At 51.4% G+C, this 20,683-nt stretch overlaps 9 protein-coding genes across 9 annotated transcripts; 6 read left to right on the plus strand and 3 right to left on the minus strand.

Moving 5' to 3' along the window:
* Nucleotides 1–131: 131 nt before the first annotated feature.
* Nucleotides 132–1,817, plus strand: N7525_003862 (putative MYND domain protein; the record flags this gene model as incomplete). Its single annotated transcript, XM_002566381.1, has 1 exon — nt 132–1,817. The coding sequence occupies one exon, from the start codon at nt 132–134 to the stop codon at nt 1,815–1,817; it is 1,686 nt and encodes a 561-aa protein (XP_002566427.1).
* Nucleotides 1,818–2,123: 306 nt separating this feature from the next.
* Nucleotides 2,124–4,761, minus strand: N7525_003863 (pre-mRNA-splicing factor CWC22; the record flags this gene model as incomplete). The annotated part of the gene is given in 2 exon segments (XM_061212849.1): nt 2,124–2,899; nt 2,916–4,761. 2 exon segments carry the CDS (start codon nt 4,759–4,761, stop codon nt 2,124–2,126), a joined length of 2,622 nt encoding a protein of 873 aa, XP_061069870.1.
* A 268-nt stretch (nt 4,762–5,029) lies between these two features.
* Nucleotides 5,030–5,406, plus strand: N7525_003864 (dolichol phosphate-mannose biosynthesis regulatory protein; the record flags this gene model as incomplete). The annotated part of the gene is made up of 3 exons (XM_002566379.2): nt 5,030–5,032; nt 5,085–5,165; nt 5,221–5,406. 3 exons carry the CDS (start codon nt 5,030–5,032, stop codon nt 5,404–5,406), a joined length of 270 nt encoding a protein of 89 aa, XP_002566425.2.
* A 1,306-nt stretch (nt 5,407–6,712) lies between these two features.
* On the plus strand, nt 6,713–10,087 carry N7525_003865 (uncharacterized protein; the record flags this gene model as incomplete). Its single annotated transcript, XM_002566378.2, has 1 exon — nt 6,713–10,087. The coding sequence occupies one exon, from the start codon at nt 6,713–6,715 to the stop codon at nt 10,085–10,087; it is 3,375 nt and encodes a 1,124-aa protein (XP_002566424.2).
* Nucleotides 10,088–11,725: 1,638 nt separating this feature from the next.
* On the minus strand, nt 11,726–11,980 carry N7525_003866 (uncharacterized protein; the record flags this gene model as incomplete). Its single annotated transcript, XM_002566377.2, has 1 exon — nt 11,726–11,980. The coding sequence occupies one exon, from the start codon at nt 11,978–11,980 to the stop codon at nt 11,726–11,728; it is 255 nt and encodes an 84-aa protein (XP_002566423.2).
* A 760-nt stretch (nt 11,981–12,740) lies between these two features.
* mph1 (3'-5' DNA helicase) lies at nt 12,741–16,070 on the minus strand (the record flags this gene model as incomplete). Its single annotated transcript, XM_002566375.1, has 1 exon — nt 12,741–16,070. The coding sequence occupies one exon, from the start codon at nt 16,068–16,070 to the stop codon at nt 12,741–12,743; it is 3,330 nt and encodes a 1,109-aa protein (XP_002566421.1).
* An 854-nt stretch (nt 16,071–16,924) lies between these two features.
* On the plus strand, nt 16,925–17,612 carry N7525_003868 (uncharacterized protein; the record flags this gene model as incomplete). The annotated part of the gene is made up of 3 exons (XM_002566374.2): nt 16,925–17,039; nt 17,100–17,384; nt 17,437–17,612. 3 exons carry the CDS (start codon nt 16,925–16,927, stop codon nt 17,610–17,612), a joined length of 576 nt encoding a protein of 191 aa, XP_002566420.2.
* A 616-nt stretch (nt 17,613–18,228) lies between these two features.
* Nucleotides 18,229–18,936, plus strand: N7525_003869 (HD domain-containing protein; the record flags this gene model as incomplete). The annotated part of the gene is made up of 1 exon (XM_002566373.2): nt 18,229–18,936. One exon carries the CDS (start codon nt 18,229–18,231, stop codon nt 18,934–18,936), a length of 708 nt encoding a protein of 235 aa, XP_002566419.2.
* A 531-nt stretch (nt 18,937–19,467) lies between these two features.
* On the plus strand, nt 19,468–20,600 carry cap2 (F-actin-capping protein subunit beta; the record flags this gene model as incomplete). The annotated part of the gene is made up of 5 exons (XM_002566372.1): nt 19,468–19,496; nt 19,639–20,018; nt 20,084–20,353; nt 20,425–20,472; nt 20,527–20,600. The coding sequence occupies 5 exons, from the start codon at nt 19,468–19,470 to the stop codon at nt 20,598–20,600; spliced, it is 801 nt and encodes a 266-aa protein (XP_002566418.1).
* Nucleotides 20,601–20,683: the final 83 nt, after the last annotated feature.

The following is a 20,683-nucleotide window of genomic DNA, read 5'->3' on the forward strand; positions in this document are numbered from 1 at the left end:
CCACTCCACATTTCCCAACCTGGTACCGCAGCTTGATATTCTATACTGCGTCTTTGGCTGTCAAAAGCCAAAGTGTGTATAAAAGTTGTTACATCTTCGGGGGAAAAAAAGAAGAGTAAACATATCACATCATGTCTGCATCGCAAATACTCCAAGCTCGCAACGAGACAACCGCCAGGCTCTACGCAGACCCTCACAACCCCCACCTTCACCTTGAACGAGGCATTCAGTATGAAAAATTGGGCTTCCCTGATCTCGCCTCTGCGGACGCATACCGTGCGCTTGCACTTTTAGAGTCAGTAATTGACCCAGATGAGTGCGAGTTCCATGCTAGGCGGAAGGTAGACCCTTCGCAGCAGGCTCCCCAGAAAGCGGCGAATGAATCAGACGATGAGGACGAAGACGACAACACTGTTCCCATCACGCAAGAGGAATATGACGCCATCATCGACCAGGTGTATGTCCTTCTAGTACGCAGTCTCGTCCGCTGCGGCTGTTACCGCGATGCATTCGAGTTCGGCCTACGCGGGTTGGCCTTGCTCGAAAAGAGATCCGCAACGGCGTCAGTAGCTACTCTGAACGCGCAGATGGATCGTGTGAAGCAAATATACAGATCTTGCACTAGCTCTGAAACCGAAAACATCGACCTGGACTCAATCGACCCCAGTGTTCTCCCTGCACAGGGCTTCGCCCGTCGTGTCCTCTATCCCTGGAATGAGCACGAGCCCGACCGCCGCTCACCAGAGACCTTGAACATGCTCAACGAGCGACTGGCAGTCATTGCGCCGAAATGTGAGGTCCGTGCAGTGGCCTTACCACTCCTGCATGCCTCAGCCGACGACGCCTCGTCCGGCATGGACGTCTCCGTGCAGCTTGGCCTCTTCGCGAAAGAAGATATCGCCGCAGACGAGATCATCCTCCGTGAGTCTTCACTACTTACAGCAACCAACCGTCTCCACGACGATCTCTGCGACGCATGCAACGCACCACTCCCAGAACTGTCCGCCGCCGAGCCGCCCGTCGCCTGCGAGGGCGGCTGCGTAGATATCATCTTCTGCAGCCAGGCATGTCACGACAAAGCGCAGGAGGTGTACCACGGCGCGATCTGCGGTCTCGAGGACGGCCTCGATTCTATCGGGAAGGATGTCCCCGATCCCAAGGATAAGGCCGATTACCTGTACCTTCTTCTGCTTGGCAGAGCGCTCGCCATGTCAGCTACACAGGACAAGCACCCGCTCGAGCTGCCTGAAGTGAAATATATCTGGGGCGATTTCCACGATTTCGATATCGAGGCTGTCTCCGCGGAAACAGAGACAGCGTCCACTACAGACGATACCGCCACTCTCCCTTTCTCCTTCCAGCTCAATGTCCTGCAGCCGGAGCGTTTCCTCGATGAAATGGGTCTGGATCCTTACACCGTGCTCTACCGCTATGATACCTGGGTTCTAAACACGCTGTTTGCTAAATTCCGCGGTACGGCGTCTGGCCGGCTGTCGACTTGGGATGGAGGCCCGGAGCTGTGCGCTGTTCATCCGATGTGGTGTCTTGCGAACCATTCGTGTGATCCTAATGTGACCTGGGAATGGAGTAGTGAGATTAATTTCCGCGCGCGGAGAGATGATGAGACGGCTGTTTGGTCGCGGGGGCAGGAAATGAAGGAACTCAGGCCTGGGGGTATTGCGAAGGATTCAGAGATCCTGAACCACTATTGTGACATTGGGTTGCCGGTTCAGAAGAGGAGGGAGTGGGCTTCTGGGGCTTTGGGTGGGACTTGTTTGTGTGATAGGTGTGTTTGGGAGGCTGGGGAGGTTGAGTAGGTTGGTGTTTATGGGTTGGTGTATAGATCGCCTTGTAGATCATGTTGAGATACCCTTTTGACTGCATTAAATGAGAATATTGCCAATGGCTCCTAAAATCAAAGACTTATTACATGAGGTATACACGGTGGTCTATTTGGATATGTTTATTTGAACATCGGAAATACGGAATCCGAAAAGCGTGGGTACACCATGAATAATCGATTTGCTCCTAGTGAACCTCCATAATTTTCCAGTTCCTGGCACCAGACCGAATAAAAGAAGCACAGTGTCGTATTTTCGCTCCAAATACGCACTATTTCATTATCAACAGTAACATACGGACTGTGAAGCCGATCCCCAAGTCGGAATCAAAGCATCAGAGGCTCCCGATCTATCTACGCCGAGGCGGCGTCCGCGAATAGCTTCGACCCCGTGATTCTGCGCGACGCCTAGGAGGAGGCGAGCGGGAGCGAGAGACAGAGTCCGTAGCATCACGTCGTCGGCGAGGGGGTGAAACAGATTCAGTTGAATATCTTCTACCTCTAGACGCTGGCCCACGACGAGGTGGAGGTGTGACAGACCGGGAAACTGATCTAGAGTAGCTGCGGTTTCTCCGGCTAGGAGGGCTTTGGCCTCGACGCGGCGGTGTGACAGACCGAGTAACCGAGCGACGAGTTCGATAGGGACTGCGACTCGGGCTTCGCGAGTCGTAGGAGCGGGAACGTGCTCGACTGCGCTTGGCCGGTGTACGGGAGATGGATCGGGAGATGGACCGGGAGATGGATCGGGAAATGGATCGGGAGCGGGAGCGTCCTGCGGGGGTCCGGGATCGACTGTCTGATACGTCACGACGGCGACGGACTGGGGACCGAGACCGTGAAGGTGTGTAGCTGCGGCCCCTGGAAGAAGGAGTGATGGAGCGAGAGTAGGAACGACCGCGGCCCCTAGGAGAGCGGGAGTACGAAGGTGACCTGGAACGGCGGGAGTGAGGAGATCCAGTGCACGTTGAGCACATCGACCGGGATCGATCAGATGAAGTGCGCGAGGGAGTCCGAGAGGCGGCTCGTGCAGGCAAAGCGGGCACCGTAGGACGCGGAAGGCTTTTGAGATTCTCACGCATGTCCTCTGTCAATACACCCATACCGATACTGGTGAAGTAGTTAACAGAGAACCTAGTGTGGCGTGGGTTCTCCGTCGGGAAGAGACCCTCGAAGCTGGGTCGCAGTATATCATCCCTGAAGCGGGCCTGCAGACCAGGCAGACCGAGATTCTCCGCAAGGTTTTGGAACAGGATCTTGATGAAGATACGGCTGCTGGATGTGGTCTCCTCTTCGTTGAGATGAACCACGGACAAGACATGCCAACCAATCGCGTCGTTGCTGATGAGGTGACCGAAGAACTGGGCAATGTTGCGCAGTTTGTTTGTTTCGTAACGATGGATGGTATCGTAGTACTTGGCAAAGGCAGCCTCGAACAGGTCTGACCAAAGTCGGTTGATCTTGGCGAATCGCTCTCCGATCAGGCCATAGAATTTGGAGTAGGTCCGTTCCTGAGAGCAACATTCAATAATCATGGATGGAAGCTCATGCTCCAACCCGGCCGGCAGGTTGATCTTCATCAGCTTGTGGCAACATTCTTCGAAATCAATGCTGGACATGATTGTGAGGTAGATTGTTCGTCGAAGGTTGACTAGATCAGTATTACTCTGATCCTTGATATCCATCTGTACTTCTTCCGTGTCGGATTCTTCCTCTTCGCTTTCATCTGACCTTTCCTCGTCTTCCTCGTCGCTCTCCTCGCCCAGGATCTCGGCCTTCAATTTCCTGTAAGCCTCCTCATGCTCCTCCCATTCTGCATCGTACTTGAAGATGTTGAGAGTGTCTTGGGTTTCCAGCTCATCATCCAAGCCGGCACGGTGTGTGATCTGATCTTCCTCCTCCACTAGGTCCAACTCCTCCTTGATTGCTGGGTTGTCCTTGTACCGATCCTTGCGCACCTGGAAGAGCACCTCGATCATATATTGCACACGCTTATCAATATCGGCCTCGTGTAGAATGTTTCGGAATTGGTCGAATACGGCGAGTGCGATAGGTGCATTCATCTCCTCCAGATGCTGACCAACTTCTCGAGTGAGACCCACAGCAATCTCCACGCTGTCATCCGTTGGCTTGTGCAAAAGAAGCAACAGGATCTGAGCTGCCAACATCTCGTGGGCAACTTGTTGATTGCAGAGATGCGCGATAAAAGTTGTAGAGGAAATGCAGACCGCCTTGTCGTTTCGCTTGAAGGCCTTGCGGAATTGGATAATCAACCGGGTAAGCAATAAATCGCCAACCTGCGGAAGCTTGGTGTTGACGATAGCTGCCATCGCTGCGTAAATCGGAGTGAAGGGTAGACTGGCCGCCTGCGCCTTCATGATCGACCGACAGAATAATCCTCGGCCCCTCACTAGGTTCTCCGCAAAGAGTTCAGGAACAATGAACTTGATGTTGGAAACGTTGACTTTGTTGATAAGACCATTGATCGATTTTTTCAAAGCTTCCCACGCCATGCGCTGGTATTCCTTGCTCGTCTTATCCGTGATTTGCGCCTGTAAGGCACGGAGTCGGGCCGGAGGGATGTAAGTGCCACCGGATCGCATGTTCAGCAGCTTTTCGTATTCTGCCTTTGCTGAAGCCTGTTTTTGTTCCTCGGTCATCGGCTTGCGCGCCGCTTCGCGCTTTTCATGTTCGCGGACACGTTCAGCGAGTTGCCGTTCTCTGTCGTCTGCATGCTCTGCGTCGACGTTCGGAACATGGGGACCATCTCGAAGGGAATCACCAGGAGGCGATCGGCGACGATTCGGAGACGGTGAACGAGACGGAGGTGAGCGTTTTCGAGAGGCTGCGGCTGGCGAGTACGACGCGCCCGGAGGAGGCGTGGGCACGCGCACCGCAGACTGGAGAACATCCGATTCGGACATTTTCAATGAGTAAATAGGCCTCCGGGGTAGAGAAAAGGTTTGATGTACACCGGAGGAACGGTGGTTGCGAATCTCAGCCGGACTGAGGTTAAGCAAAAAGATTCAAGGACGCAGCAGGAGAAAGCTCTAGCGCTGTGCACGTGACTAGAGAGAGGCCAACTAGGAACAACGGGAGCTCCTGAGATCCCTGGTAGTTCTGTCCAGCCCAGGATTCATCGACGTTCCTTCATATTTCTTTTCTTTTTTAAAATTACCGCTCTTTATCAGAATGGTAAATTATCTGGTCCCATTCAATGGACATCCCCCACTGACTGTGCTTTTAGCTGGGCCAACTCGTGGGATCCGTCATGCTTTTGGTCGCGACTGCGATCTTTCTCTACTACACTGCGTGGACCCTGTTGATGGTATGCTAATTGATGATACTGTTTGGTTTTTTCTATGCTGATGTTTGTTCTACAGCCCTTCGTTGACCCCGGCCACCCTCTCCACGACATCTTCCCGCCCCGTGTTTGGGCCATCCGCATCCCCGTCATCCTCACACTCTTGGGTTCTGCCGTGGTAGGCACCTTCATTGGAATTGTCATGATCAACAGCAACCAGAAGAAGGCAGCCAAGGCTAAAGCTGCGGCTAAGAAGAAGACCTAAGCGACCGTGGACATCATACTAGGAGAGAGGGCAACCCTCTGTGACAGCACTCTGTACCATCAACCATTCCGAAGCTCAGTGGCTATCAAAACACATCCCAAGTTAATTTAATTCTGTTTTATTGAGGCGCCTAAGAAACACTTTCATGCTGGATGTGCCTTAGACAAGGTGCAGGAAATAGTGGAGGATAAAGTGGCCATATGTATGTGAATATCCACGGATATGGACCATATAACCACTGTAGCCCAAGAAAAAGAGCCTGAATTTGCCGGCCCAAATGCCATTTGCCATCAAAGCCCAGACAAGTCGTCATTTTTCCCATGCCGCAAATGTCCTGTGACCTCGGTTCCAACGATGACGCCAGCCACCCCTTCAACGGCGGGTCAACTTTATTGACAAAACAAACCAGGAGTGGCTAGGACTGGTCAGAAAAGATACGGGTGGACTTGCCTGTCGCCTTCAACCATGCAGTGTCATGTCAAAGCATGCAAGGAGGTAATATTTAGCAACAACTGATGACGCGAGATGCCTGGGCAGACCCGTCCACGGACCAGAAGGTATGACTAAGAGGGCCTTATCGGTGTTTGCATGGTTTGACAGGTTTCCCCTCATCTGCATTGTTCACGGCCACAAGGTACATTGTAGAGTCGGGATTGGTGAATGGAAAAACAAAGATAGAAGGGGTAAAGACCGAGGATCAGATCATGCATCATGCTTTCATTGGGAATGACACCGTCAGAGGATTATTCCGTGCTCTGACTCAGGCCCTATTATATCCTATTCCGCCCTAGCAGCCGTACCTGACTGGTGACCTGGGGTCAGCTTTCCCCCCCCTCTTCTCTTATCGCGAACCATAACATCATCCTTCTTCCTCCTTGACTCATCTTCGGACTTCAACCTTGGAACTTGTGCATGCAAGTCATTTTGGATTACTATTTTCTGTAACAGTTTGAACTATCTCAAGCTGTTGCTGTGTTGTGCTTATCTATCAAAGCTTCCCCGCGTGTCTGGAGTGACCTCCGCTCTAGATCCGCTATTAGTGGTGTCTACAATCGCCACTCCCGTATTCTTAAGGATACTGTGAATACAGGTATGCATAGTGTCTTCAACCTGTTAGGATGTTTGAGCATTTGACTAATTCCGTGAAAGCCGTCCTCTTTAGTGATATCTCCCCAAGGCTCCCGTGCCTAGTTAGGATCCCGAACAGAACGCCTGCATATCCGTTCTCAGGCCACACATAAGGTCCTGAGAGCGGCTTTATTCTGTTGCTTCTCTATCGCCTCTCACTGAGGCATCATCTATTTGAATGCTCCCGGCCGCATCTGACGATCTCATCCGCCAGCACAGCCGTTTGCCCGAAGACGATACCCCCCTCGCCCCGGAGCACAACCGGACCATACCAGAGCATGAACCAAGTTCGAAAGGCAAAAAGAAGAAGGGAAAGAAGAACAAGGTGGCCAAGGCTGCAACTGAAACCCCACCGGATGATATGTATGTATCCACCGGTGATTGCCTGGTTCCTGATGAATGCGCGCCATTAACGCCAGATTACATGGATAGCATCCAACCGTCTGCCCCACCGCTAGAGGAGCCTCTCTCCTGCCCAGACCCGGAACCCCTTATTGAACATCATGTAAACCCGTCTATCACGTCCCCTGTTCTGGATGCCCTCGATTCCCTCGATGAGCCAGCAGGTGATGATCTCACTAGCCGCACCGATACGTGGGCGCAATCGGTTCCTTATGGAAAGAGCCCTCCCACCGACCTCATGGATGGGGACATACCAAGTGCATCACTGCCTAGTGCATCGCCCTTGAACTTCCCAACAATTCAAGAAAGGGGTGGCTTCGGCCATCCTTCCTCGGCATCTCCTCAGACTCGAACTTTACCATCTAGCTACGGTAATGGCTACCGAAACAGTCTGAACTCAAGGCAACATTCTGTAGACAGGAGGAAGAGTCACTCTTACGGGAGCCCAATGAGCAATCAGGCGCCTCCCCCTCATCTTCCTCAAGCACATTTCTTCGGAGCACCAGACATCGATATTCTTCCAACTCAGAATCGATCGTCCAACGATGGAAACTATTCATTCTGTAGCTTCGATACGCTACCTAGCTTGTCATCTAAAGGTTCGCGGACAGGAATGAACGTTTTGCTGGTTGGGACGGATGGCGCTGTGGAGATCCTCGCCATAGAAGATCGCCGAACCCGGCTCGTGGGGCAGATCACTGGGCTAAATGGCCGGGTAATCGAGGCCAAACTCTTATCTGGCCAACCATCTAGCGACCCTTTTGCATCATCCCGGCCGCATGTGGCTGTCGTTGTTCATGGGCCATTGCCACCGTACGAAGAGGAAGGTCGAGTCTCGTCTGCAACATCAGACGCAAATGAAATTCCTCCTTCCACGATTCGTGGTCACTCTAGCGACAAGCGCTCAGTGCGAGACGACATCCAGTTCTACCAAACCCGAGTGGAAGTTTACTCTTTCCGGACCGGCGAACATGTCTCCACCTTGTTTGCAAGCAAGCCTGTGCCATGCCTGGAAAGCCTGCCCGGCCTCGCGTCCTTTGCTCCTCCGCCTGTCGGAAAATTAAAGCTCTTCACAACTGGTGCCTACATTATCCTAGCATCCGGGGTCAGTGGGGAGGTTTATGTTTATAGGCATGTCCTATCCCCGGAAACGACTGCATACCAGTGTCTGGGTAAGACATGGACTGGGGTTCAGTACAAAGAAACCCGGCGTTACTCGACATCTTCGAGTTCTACAACTGATCCAGAGGGGACTCGCACGGACTCTCCTCATGGCTCTTCTGCCCTGGAAAGACCCATCTTAGCGGTCCAAGGGAGATGGCTCGCATTCGCTCCCCCATCTTCGGCCTACAAAGGATCGATCCTGGGCACAGTTCCTTCAGGCTTGATCCTCGGCAAGGTTCCGGGCATTGAAACTCGCAGTCCTCCTGCTGTCCCCTCGGTGTCGTGTGCGACAGACGTGGGAGAGGGGGAAAGTTTCTTCGACAAGATGGCAAGAGGCGTTGCCCAAGAACTCGTCAGAGGTGCCCGCTGGATGGGTGATCAGGGGATGCAGGCCTGGAATAGTTATTGGAACGCCCAGCAAGCAGCCGGCACCTCACCTCGTCGGCCTCCTCACGGGCCGGACCCCCAGACGCAGGGATATGGATTATTCCCTCCAACACATGCTCAGGATACACAAACATCAGCCACGGAACCTGACACCGTATCCATCATCGACCTGAGACGATTCGAAGACGGCACAGATATACGAAATGTGTTTATCCACCCAGTTTCGACGTTCCAGGTTCCTAATGGTTGCAGCTTCTTGTCTCTTTCTCCAAATGGCTTGATGTTGTTCACAGCGAGCAAGAAGGGCGATGTGCAATATGTGTGGGATCTCATGCAACTGAAACATTGTCGGTCCATGGCTTTTATGGCTGATGACCAGACGGGACAGAACCCCAATGTGCGCCAGATTGCTAGGTACGCGCGGTTGACTACATCTAGTATCGTTGATGTTATTTGGACGGCGCCGGTGGGTGATAGATTGGCTGTAATTACACGTAAAGGCACCGTCCACGTTTTCGATCTCCCTCGAAGCGCATTCCAATGGCCCCCGTTCCGCCGCGCAAAGCCTACTGCAAATAAGTCGCCGGCTACCGACCCCACGGCAGATGAAGTAACCGGTCAAGCTGCCGGTGGCAACCCGTTATCAGCGGCCATGAAGTTGGTTGGCGGTAAAACGCAGCCATTCTTTTCCGCTGTCCGTGGTCGTGTCCCGTCCACGGGCGCTGCGTTTCCCAATATGAGTGGGTTTGTGTTGCCTTCTGCTGCCAGTGTAAAGAGCGGGAAGGTTGTCGCTGCAGGCCTGAGCAAGTCAATGGGCGCTGCAACGGATACTGTCAATACTCTACGCCATGTTGGGGACAACCGTCTACACTTGCCAGGTTTGGCTCGAGACCCTGCACCTTCTCGGGTGACATGGATTTGCAGCAAGGGCCTCATATTCTTGGGTGTTGTGGATGGCGGGTACTTCAAGATGTACCGCCTCAAGCGTGCTATTGTACCCGGCCACAAGAACCGACAGCCTCACTCTGTTGTCGGCGGTAAGGAGTGCCAGGTCAAACTACCTGATAATCTCCAGGGACCTTGTGGACCGGCTCCTTTGTCTGCTTTTGACCCAGAACTAGCAGTTCATGTCTCTCTTGTTCTTCCGTCGATCAGCTCTCAGCCATCTGGTGCTGCAAGATCGTTTTGCCAGCCTCTCTCGCAGGCTGAGATCGAGACAAATACCCCATACCAGCCGTTCCACACGGACCAGCGAGTTGGTCTGAGTGTCTTCTCCTCTGGCAGCGATGCGAGTGAGCCGAGTGGACAATGGGTCTTTGGCAACGATATCCCGCTGACCAAAGTACATTTGAGGTCATTCAATAGCTCCAGCGATGACCACGGCGATGACGAGGATGAGAACGCCGTCATCCATGGACATTCGCTTGGCGCTGGTGGAGATATAGAAAACCTTATCACTCTTGGAAACAGCACCGGCAATGTGGAGGAAGTTGTTATCACCACGCGCCGCAAGAAGAGACACTCCGCTCCGCTGAAAGCTGACGACGGTTTCTTTGAGGATGATTGCGAAGTGCTTGACTTTGCTCGGGACCGCGTCTGATTGACTTGACATTCCCTCTTTTTCTGTCTTATTTCTTTTCACTCTACACTCTTCGCATTGATTTAGAAGTTGTGCTCGCGCGGCGTCGCTGATCGCACTTGGAGTCTGGTGCTTTCTCTTTCCTGCTTTCTCCCTTTCGATTCTACCTTGCTTTTCCTTTCAGCACTACTAAACACTTGCATAAACCCATACTCTGTCTTTCTCTCGAGGTGGGTTGTTTTTCGGCTTCCTGATTTCTTTGCTCTCGGATTGACGTTGCCGTTTGATATCGTTCACAAACACACAAATACCCAAATACCCAGATCGAGCCCTGAACGTCCTTGGATTTTTTATGTTCGGATAGATGGGAGGCTCGGCCATGATTTACAGCCAGGTTTGTCTCTTATTTTTTTCTTAGGCAGCGGGAGTGATATGCACCCTTTCAACAATCCCTAAGCTAGAATGGAATACAATCACAAGAAACAGATAGCTGCAAAGCGCCAAAAGCATACGCTTTATTCCATGTATACAGATCAGTGACCAGCCAACTTCTACTATAGATAGGCGCGGCTCTTGACCGGCTGTCCCCTGAATGATGCAGTGCTAGTTCTACACAGTGTCAGAAGGCCTTTGGAAGAAGTTGGTTGGTGGACCGTACACATTGCATAGAAGTAGAGGTTCTTGGCCTTGACTTTCTCGCTTTGGCTTCTTTATTACACCCGGCAAAACAGGTCCATCCTCTACTCGTTGTTGATCACCTCGCTGTAGCTGGTTTGTCCAGTCATTGGGAGATACACATCCTTCTACTACCCTGGGCATGACCTCCAGGGTTTGAGCTATGAGGCGCTTCCCGAACTAATTCCAAATATGCCAACACACGCGATACGATGTCAATACACAACTCTTTGGTCACCTACATGAGCCGTCCCACACGCCCGTCTGTCTCATAGACGTCGTGCCTACCACATAGGCTGCGTCCTGCTTCCATCGGCACGCATTTTGACACCCTTCTCACCTTTCACGCTATGTCGGAACCATCACACTCACCCCGCCCCTTCGTTAACCCAGTCCAGACTGAAGAAAGTCTATGACGTTCGATTCAAGGCGAACAATACTCTGACGTCTGATTCTCTCAAATGGGAGCAGGATAACATGTGCCAGTAATCTTGGCCTGGTTCTCTCGGAGCTCGAAAAAGGCATGAACATGGACTTCGATACTCGGAAGTGGAATATATGAACACAACCACAGATGTTAGGTTGACACCCGTTAGCAAGACGCGTCAGTAACAATTTGAAAGGAAAAAGAAATCGCTTCAACCCCACGAAGTGACCTTCTCTTACCTCAAGACTCAGAGATGACCTGGTTGAGAAGCTTGCAGCCTGGTTCAAGGATGCATCGTCTGAATCCTTTGGGTCTCTACAACATCCTCGAGAAGACGTTTTGTCTCGGCTTCCAATCATTGTCACGCTTTCTTGGCCCTCGAGGATTTACACTCTTACAAGCCTCTCTTGGTCCCCGAACGAAGGAGCAGAGTGCTGCCAAGTACTTCAACACTAGTCTCGAGGGCAAACAACTTACGAGGACTAGGAAATACACGAGGGGGAATCAACACCAAGCCATCGATACATCAATCCTACAAGCCCTCATCTTATGCGGAATCAATGCAGAGAGAATGAGGCAAGTGGCTGGTGCTTAACGCAAGTTACACACGTTCCAGCTTCCCATTCGACGTTAAGCAAGCAGAATCTAAGGGCATTGCCGGCGCGGGCCTTGCGGTCACCGGCGGGGCGCTGAGGACGCCAGTCGATCTCAGTACGCTTCGGGATCATCTTCGCAAACTGACCGTCCATTCCGGTGCGGCTCGCTTTCTTCGCGGAAACAAGCCTTATCGCCGAAGACGGTAGTATCAACATTATGCAGCTGGCAAGCGTTCAAGGAGGAGACTTCAACTGGGCTAATCCTTCTATTTTCTCTCGCAAATTCAGCAAGTTGCAGCTCCAAGAAATGAGGGGACTCCACGCTCAAAAACAGATCAAGTGGGACTTGGAGCATGCGGACGTAGATCCACACATGGAAGAAGCTCGTCTCATTGCTTACGACGAGGGTGATAGCTATGTTTTGTACAATGTGCGGACCAAAATGATCATTCACTAAAGATCTTTCCGAAGGGGAAGATGACGATATGTTACGACTGGACGAGGTTTCGGAAGGCCGAGGAGGTGTTTGTATGAATGGACACGTCCTTGAGTCATTCATGCACCCACGGCAAATCGTGCAAATACGAAGACGGCCAAAGGCAGCCAGCATGAATTCAGGCCTGAATATGTCCTACTTGTATCAAACAACATGCCAAAAGACCCTAGGCCCCATAGCAGGTACACTAAGACTGGGTCAGCTTCCAGGATCAAATGCCAGGTAAGCTACGAATGACGGCGGATCTGAAATATTCCAGGGACGAAATTGGCATTGACACTAGCGGCCTGGGGGATCGGCGCCCACGGAGACAGCACCCGCCAACAGCTCTCTCGGGGTCTCTTTCTCTCTTTCTCTTCCATGTCCATCCAATCCTCCATAGAAATTGTGGCGTACATATTATTTCTCCATCCGAATCTTCATTGTGTAGCGATCCTTAGACATATCCAAACAGCTTAAAAAACGCCTGTCTCTAGTTCATCACTCATCACTATCCTCAATAATTGGCCTGTTGGGTTTCTGACCCTTAGGTTTAGACCCACTACTAAACAAAAGGCTAGCGTCCATCAATTCGAAATCCGAGCCATCATCACCAAAGTCATCATCCAAGAAGGCAAAGGGGTCTTTGTTCGTGGGTTCACGATCCGGAGACAATAAAGAAACAACCTCCCCGCCAGCACGATTTGCAGTGGTCTTGGTGGGAGCTCGTCGAGCAGTACTCTTAGATGGTGTTTTTAAGGGCTTCGAGTTGTGCCGAGGCTTCTCGGTTGAATCCTTCTGGGACGTTTGACTGGACTCGTCTGACAATAGTGGTTCGCGAGCCAAAATATCTTTGAATCGATGCTCGCAGTCAGGGCCGGCCTCGTGCATCTTCTGTAAGGTTTTTATCATGCGCCGCGTGAGTGACCCATGCTTGACGTTCTTTGTGGGTCGTTCAATGAGTTGCAAACGTGGAAAGGCGTCATTGCGAGGGAATCGGATGAACTGCGGAGAAGTGGTACCGATGTTCTGATAATGATGTTCAAGATCATTTTGCTCACTCGCGCTAAGGACAACGTCCTCCAGCGACGGAACATCCACAGGCTCGGGTGTGGGGGTCCGGAGTCTCTTTATGGGGGTGGTTGCCTTTTTGGATGCAGTGGCCTTCTTCTTCTTCTGGGGCTTATCGCCACCCAAAGTCGAGGCCCGTGTAAACCCTGTTTCCACATCGTCGGGCATGTGGAACACCTTCGCAGGTCGCTTCGGTGCCCGCCCTTTGCGTTTCGGTTCGGGCAGTTCTTGCTGCGAATTTTCCGGTGGTATGTCGACATGTCGTTTATCGGGTACTGGGCGAACGCCCGAGGGCAAGATGCGTGCGGAACGATCGTCATGAAACGTGAATCGGGAGCCACTGGCAATCATTTGCTGCATTTTTTCATAGTTATCTTTCGCCTTAATATAGGAGTCTTCTTCTTTGCCTTTCATCAATAGCAGAGTGATGTTACCGGCCCGCTTACGGCCAGTTCGTCCCATGCGCTGCAGCATGCGGATTGGCGATGCCGACGAGTCATAGCATACGATCAGATCGACCTCTCCAATGTCCAATCCTTCCTCGCCGATGGAGGTAGCAACGATCGTGTTGTAAGTGCCTTTCTTGAAATCCTCAATGATTTTGAGCTGTGTCTTCTGGTCCATCCCTTCAGAGCCTTTCGCGCTTGATTGGCCCACAAAAACATGAGGCCGAATCATGGGCTCGTACCTTTTGAGCACTCTCGTGACCTCTTCAGCACTATCACGGAAATGCACAAAGATCATGACACGGGTCGCAGGTTGGCTAGTGCCGTTCGGCAACTCTTTCCCTTCTCCCCTATCCATAAAGTGATTTAGAATCACTGACTTGAGATATTCCAATTTCGGATGACCGATGAACTCTGGATTCTTACTCCATGGCTCAAGATGGCTGAGTAGCTTTTTGAAACTATCATCTTGTACAACTTGCTTCTGGTATTTGCCACCTCCGCCTTTCTGTCCCTCGGAACTCGATTTGAAATGAATGATATGGCGATAGAATGGCACAATACCATGATACTTGAGGAGGTCAATAGCATGGGCCAAGCTAGCAAGAACGGTGAAAATGGAGTTGACTTTGCCTTTCAAGCCGAAACTGGCATTCCGGCCTGCATCGGACTGCATCCATTGTTGCCTCGCCACTGTGAGACCGTACGCAGTCAGACCCATAGGGTCACGTCCCCAGTAGGCGTTGATGGTTCGGAGTTGGTCAAGCAAGGGCTGCAAGGCTGCAGACATGAGGTCCATACAGAAAATCATCTCATCTGAATTCTCGAATGTTTCAATTTCGATATTGCGAGCGTGAACGTAGTCGCGAATGTCGATCGAGTTCTCCGTACGGATCTCGACACGTGCTATGTCCAAACCATCAATAACCGCCTGTACCGATTCGACTGTTGAGCCCGGCGTTGCTGTGAGAGCGAGCACGCGGAAACTGTTGTTGAAGCGTCGAAGGAATTTGACCACCTCCACATACGCATACGCACCCGTCGCGCGATGGGCCTCATCAACGACCAACAGCACGATTCGCTTAGGATCAGCGATTCCGGTCTTCAAGTCATTGATCAGTGTTTGGGGTGTCATGAAAAATACCCGCTTTGATTTCCACTCTTCGGCGCGAATACCCGGTGATGCTCCTCCCGTGAGCATGGTCGACTCCGAGCGTGGGATTCCGGCAATGTCCAAACAGGCCGATACCTGCTGTGAAACCAACGGTTTCGTCGGTGCTACAAAAACGATTTGCGAATCTTTCGTCCAGCGAAACCAGTTCAGCATAATCGTAGCCGCTATGAATGTCTTTCCCAGGCCCGTTGGCAAGGCCACCAGTAGATTGTGAAACAGGCCTGCTTGGGTGATATTGAACTGGTAATCTCTGGTTTTGCCCAAATTCGTGGGGTAGACCCATGTATCCAAAGCGTCTTTGACAAGTTTGTGTTGGGTTGGTAGCTCAGTCTTTTCTGGCGGGCCCCAGTCTGGTTGGCGCGGGACCAAGACCTCGGGGTTTGGAGCAACCATGCCGAATAACGTGCTCTGTCTGAGATGGGGCTGTCGAAATGAGCCTCGGGGTTGACTAAATTGTGGACCTGCAGGCTGGACTGGCCGTGCTACTGGTGACAATGATGGCGAGGAGTCGAATGCGCCTTCAGGTATGTCCTCCAGCTCAAACGGGACATCCGCGGAGACGTGCGTGTTTGTCTTTTCCGGCGAGGCAAGCCTTTTCGGAGCAGTATTGTTTGATAAACTCGGGGGTTGTAATACCGCTCTGGTTGTTTTCTCCTCTTCAAATGAATCTAAGGAAGCCGCGATAGCGGCCATCAACTCCTCCTCATCATCATGGGAATGATTCCTCTCCTGTCCACCAGCACCATCTGGTCCTCCAGCTTCAAATTTTGGCGGAGGCGGTTTCGCAGCAGGCTTCTGCCATCGTGCACCCCGTATTCGTTCGGGGCTTGAGGAAGGTTGCGTGAGCTGTGTGACGAACATGTCATTTTGGACGCTGGCTTGCTTCAGTACACAGCTCTTATTTTTGGAGCGATTCTGGTATTCTTCGAGATCGCGAGGCGATTCTCGGCCCCGGGAGGGTAATCCGTCATCCTCCATATCAGAGAACGACTCTATCGAAGAACCGTCATCTTGACCTTCACGCTCTTCCCCGCGACTTCGAATACGGCGGCGTTTTGTGGGACGGGAGGGTCCATCGGGGGTCCCAGGGACTACAAAATCGTCATCATCGAAGTAATCCGACTCGGAATCTGTCGACATCGCGCGAATAATTGAAAGGCATTGCCGTTGTACTCCGTATGTGCCATCTCGCGACGCGTCGCGTAGTCAGGTGATATGATGTTTGTATGGTTTGCATTATCTTGAGTCTCAATAGCCGAGCCTAGACGATTTGCGGGGTATACAGTGCCTACAGTGCCTACGGAGTACATGTTTATCATATTGACCAACTGCCTGATCCTACCCCTTAGAGGACATTTCTGTTTTGATATTCCACCTGACAAACAGTAGCCACATGAATTGCACTTCGTACTACAGAGTATGGAGTATGGAGTACAAAGTACATCCATCCTTTAAGCTTGTCTTCTGTGTCTCTTTGTGACTTTCAAGGTTCTCCCTGGTTTGAGGGCCAATAGGAACGGCAATATACCCGAGCAGAGAATAGGTCGGTCCCTTACTCACACGCTAATGCAGTCAATCAATATTGTCCAATTTGGGTGTACTGTTCCCCAGGGTCTCACTTTGCTCCAAAAACTACGGAGTAGAAGATCCCTTCCCAAGGGGGAGATTGTCCTGCACAATATACTGGTCCAGGGGAGTAAGGTAATTGCCGTGCATCAGTTGGATGAACTTGGTCATAACTAAAGCGTCAAATTCAGTAACTTTGACATCCTCGAATTAAAATCTGAGACATCACGAATGAAATGGCAGGGTGTGTGCCAAGGTCGTCTGTTTGCTTTTGTACTTGTTATCCCAATAATCAAATAATATTAAATACTTGACTGTCTGCCCTTTTCCCACCCCAACTCTATCACTCTTTTCTACCAAATACTGTCACTACTTAGCACTTTCTCCCTTCGCTGATTTGATCATTCCTTGCTACTATATTATTCAACATGAAGTTCAGCGTCCTTGCTCTCTCGGCCTTGCTGGCTGTCGCTGCCGCAGACACTACCACCGCGAACCCTTCAATCATTACCAGTACTCCCGAGGTCGAGTGCGCAAAGAGCTGTAAGCTACTCTTTCGGGCAGTCACATCTTTAGCTTGATATTAATTCAGCCCAACTCTAGGCGAAGCCAGGGATATCTGCTGCACGGCCAGCTGCTACCACGTGCCCTGTCCCAGCGATGAGCAGGCAAATGACACCAACGAGTGTGTTGCTGCCTGTCCTCAGGGCACTGGCTCCGTTGCCGACACTCAAAAGTACGCCGAGTGTGAGCGGTCCTGCTACAGCTCGCACTTCTGGGGCGGCAACGGCAGCGGTGCAACCGCAACCCACTCTTCCACCACCTCCACTGGTACCGGCAATACTGCCACCCAGACCAGCTCTGACTCGTCGAGCACCGGTTCCAAGTGTATGTCCACGTTCACTTTGTCGATGGAGACTCCACTAACGTCAGCCTTTAGCTTCGGGTGATAATGACAGCAATGACAACAACGACAACGATGACTCCTCTTCCTCGGGCACTGCTACCAGCTCCTCGGGCTCCTCGCAGGAGACCACCAATGCCGCTGCCAATGTCAAGCTCGGTGCCTCCGCTGCTGGCCTCTTCGGCCTGGTTGTTGCTGCTTTTGCTCTGTGAGAAGATTGGATCGGGTCTTCAGTCTACTGCCTTGTAATTCGGCATGGTCTTACAGGACTATCTCCGATCTGGATCTATGGGGTAGCCCTGTTGGCTTTGTAACATAATTTTACTTTCTTCCGTGTGATAGTATCTTGACTACCCTCTCGGAGCCTTATTTAATGGAATTATCGCAATTTGCAGCCAGCGGACTCGGATCTATTCACGTTCCATGAAGCTTGTAGTAATTTCTCAACTTATATTGTTCCTAACCACATTGCCTTCCTTTGCAGATCAGGCCCCGCAAAGTTAGCACCCTACATGTACAATGTACGAGCTTCTCTATATCGTCAATAAATTGAAGCAGTTTCCACGAAACTGTGACACGCGTGTCGGGGCTATGTCTGCAGCTATAAGTTGACGCGAAAAAGAGTCGAGTGCCATTCACCGCCAAAATGGGTTGTTTACTGCAATTCGGTAATTTCTTCAAATATACTGTTTCCCAGGAACGAAAAATCCAGTAGTCGCCTCGGTATACAAATCAAACTTGCATCGTTGGCATAGGTCTTTGGTTTCAGTCCGTATCATCGAAGCAACAAAAAGAAAACCCCCTAACAACCGGATCAAAAGCCCCACAATGGATGATACCAGCGAAGAATTCCAAGCGCTCTTCAAGGACATGTCCGCTTTCGTGACAGAGTGCATGTCAGGCCATGACCCATCGCATAACCCAGCACACGTCCACAGAGTCGGAGCGCTCGCCAACAAGATCCTGGAAGCGGAGCGGGCACTGCACCCGACAACGCAATACAACGGGGCAGTTGTGAAACTCGCAGCTTTGTTACACGACATCGGTGACAGAAAATACCTATCCAAGATCGATGCAGCTCCTGGAAGCCAAGAACTCGACCCAACGACGATGGTGCAGCATGCGCTCCTTGCGCGGGGTGCGTCGCCAGACCTCGCATCCCGGGTTCAGACCATCGTATCGCATGTTTCTTATACGACTGAATGCAAGGATCCGGCGTTGATCCGGAGGATGATTGATGAGGATGGGTTTGTCGAGCTTGGAGTCGTCCAAGATGCTGATCGACTTGATGCCATCGGGGCTGTTGGAATCGGCAGGTGTTTTACCTTCCTTGGAGCTGTAGGGAAGAAGTATTGCGTTGATGGGAAATGGGAGATGGATAATTCCATTGAGCATTTTGGGGACAAGTTGGTCAAGCTGGAGGGGATGATGAAGACTACCACGGGGAGAGAGATGGCTAGGATACGGACGGAGAGGTTGAATATCTTTGCTGGGTGGTGGGAGGAGGAGATGAGTCTTGTTTCTGGTTCTACTTAAGAGAGGCCTCTATGCACATGTCAACTCCGGGTTTAGTTCTTTTTACACTCCCCCGAGACGGTTGTGATATGTGCATCCTAAATACTCAGATCAAAGATATCTGAGACATCTTAGACTAATAGGCCTTGCTCGAATGCCGGGCTTATTATAGTCACACACTTCAGACAAGTCCGTACATAAGCCGAGGAGAATGATTCTCTCCATTTCTTGTGAGATCTGAGGATCCAATAATCCGACAATGGCCTGTCTTCTCTATTAAGACCATGCAGCCAGTGAGCGTATTTCATATGCTAAATTCAAAACCAATATATCATCAAATAAAACAGAGTTAAATAGGAAGGAACAACAATAGCTATATATTCATGTAGTCTTTTCCGATCTATTTATGGATGCTATCGAAGTTGAAATGTTCGATTGATATAGATATCATGTACTGCCACGCAAGCAGCCCGAAACATACACGCACCTCATCCGCCCAAGATCAACACCGCCATTCATCAAGCAACAGATATACAACCGACCTTCGCAACCATGGCTGACGCACAATTTGACAGCGCACTGTGAGTAACTTGTCTCGCAACCAATATGACCCTACAGACCCCTTTGTCCCCCAACCATGGCACTCACCATGACAATCCCCGATCCCGACGCAACCCCGCCCCATGCAGTCGGAGACAAGTGAGCTGACCACCCCTTCTGCAGCGACCTCCTTCGGCGTCTGAACCCACGGGACACCAAGACCAATCTGCAAGCCATTACCACAATCGTCCCAGACCTCACCGAAGACCTCCTCTCCTCCGTTGACCAGCCCCTGGAGATTCGGCGCTGCCCGCAGAGCAACCGCGACTACCTGCTCTGCGACTACAACCGCGACGGCGATAGCTACCGGTCACCATGGAGCAACGAGTTTGATCCTCCGCTCGAAGATGGTACCGTGCCCAGTGAGCGAGTGCGCAAGCTCGAGGTTGCGGCCAATGAGTCGTTCGATGTTTACCGCGAACTGTACTATGAGGGAGGCGTGGGGAGTGTGTATTTCTGGGATTTGGACGATGGTTTTGCCGGTGTGATTCTATTGAAGAAGGGTGCGTTACGGACTGACCGAAGCCTACTATACTCTAAATTGCGGCTGACTGTTTCCTTTGATTAGGTGTCACCCCAGGCTCCCAGAGCTCCGGCGAATGGGACAGCATTCACGTTTTCGAGGCCACCGATCGCGCTCGCATGTCCCACTACAAACTCACTAGTACCGTTATCCTCCACCTTGCCAACAAAACCGAGGCTCTTGGCGATATGGACCTCAGCGGGAACATGACTCGCCAGGTGGAAGTTGATCTGCCTGTGGAGTCGGATGCTAGCCATGTCGCCAACGTGGGCAGGCTGGTGGAGGATATGGAGTTGAAGATGCGGAATCTGCTGCGTATGTTACATTCGCTCGTCGCCGTTTAAAGGCTTGAGTAGTTTATGCTGACCTAGGCTTTCACACCACAGAGGAGGTTTACTTCGGCAAGGCGAAGGATGTCGTTGGCGAGCTTCGAAGTAAGTGGAGGTATATAATATCCATGCTGTTGCAATATGCTAACAAGAGCCTAGGCTTGGGCCCATTGTCTGATGCGAACAGAGACCGGGAAACCCAGCGGGAAATGATCATGTCCATGCAGAAGTAGTCATTTTACTGTTCCGACAAATATCCTGCTCGGCTAGGCCGATGAACTATACCTGTCATTGCTTTTCGTTTTGTATAGCGGAG

This window comes from Penicillium rubens (assembly GCF_028828025.1).
Source record: "Penicillium rubens strain IBT 27055 chromosome Unknown utg000002l_segment0_segment0, whole genome shotgun sequence".
NCBI classification, from domain to species: domain Eukaryota; kingdom Fungi; phylum Ascomycota; class Eurotiomycetes; order Eurotiales; family Aspergillaceae; genus Penicillium; species Penicillium rubens.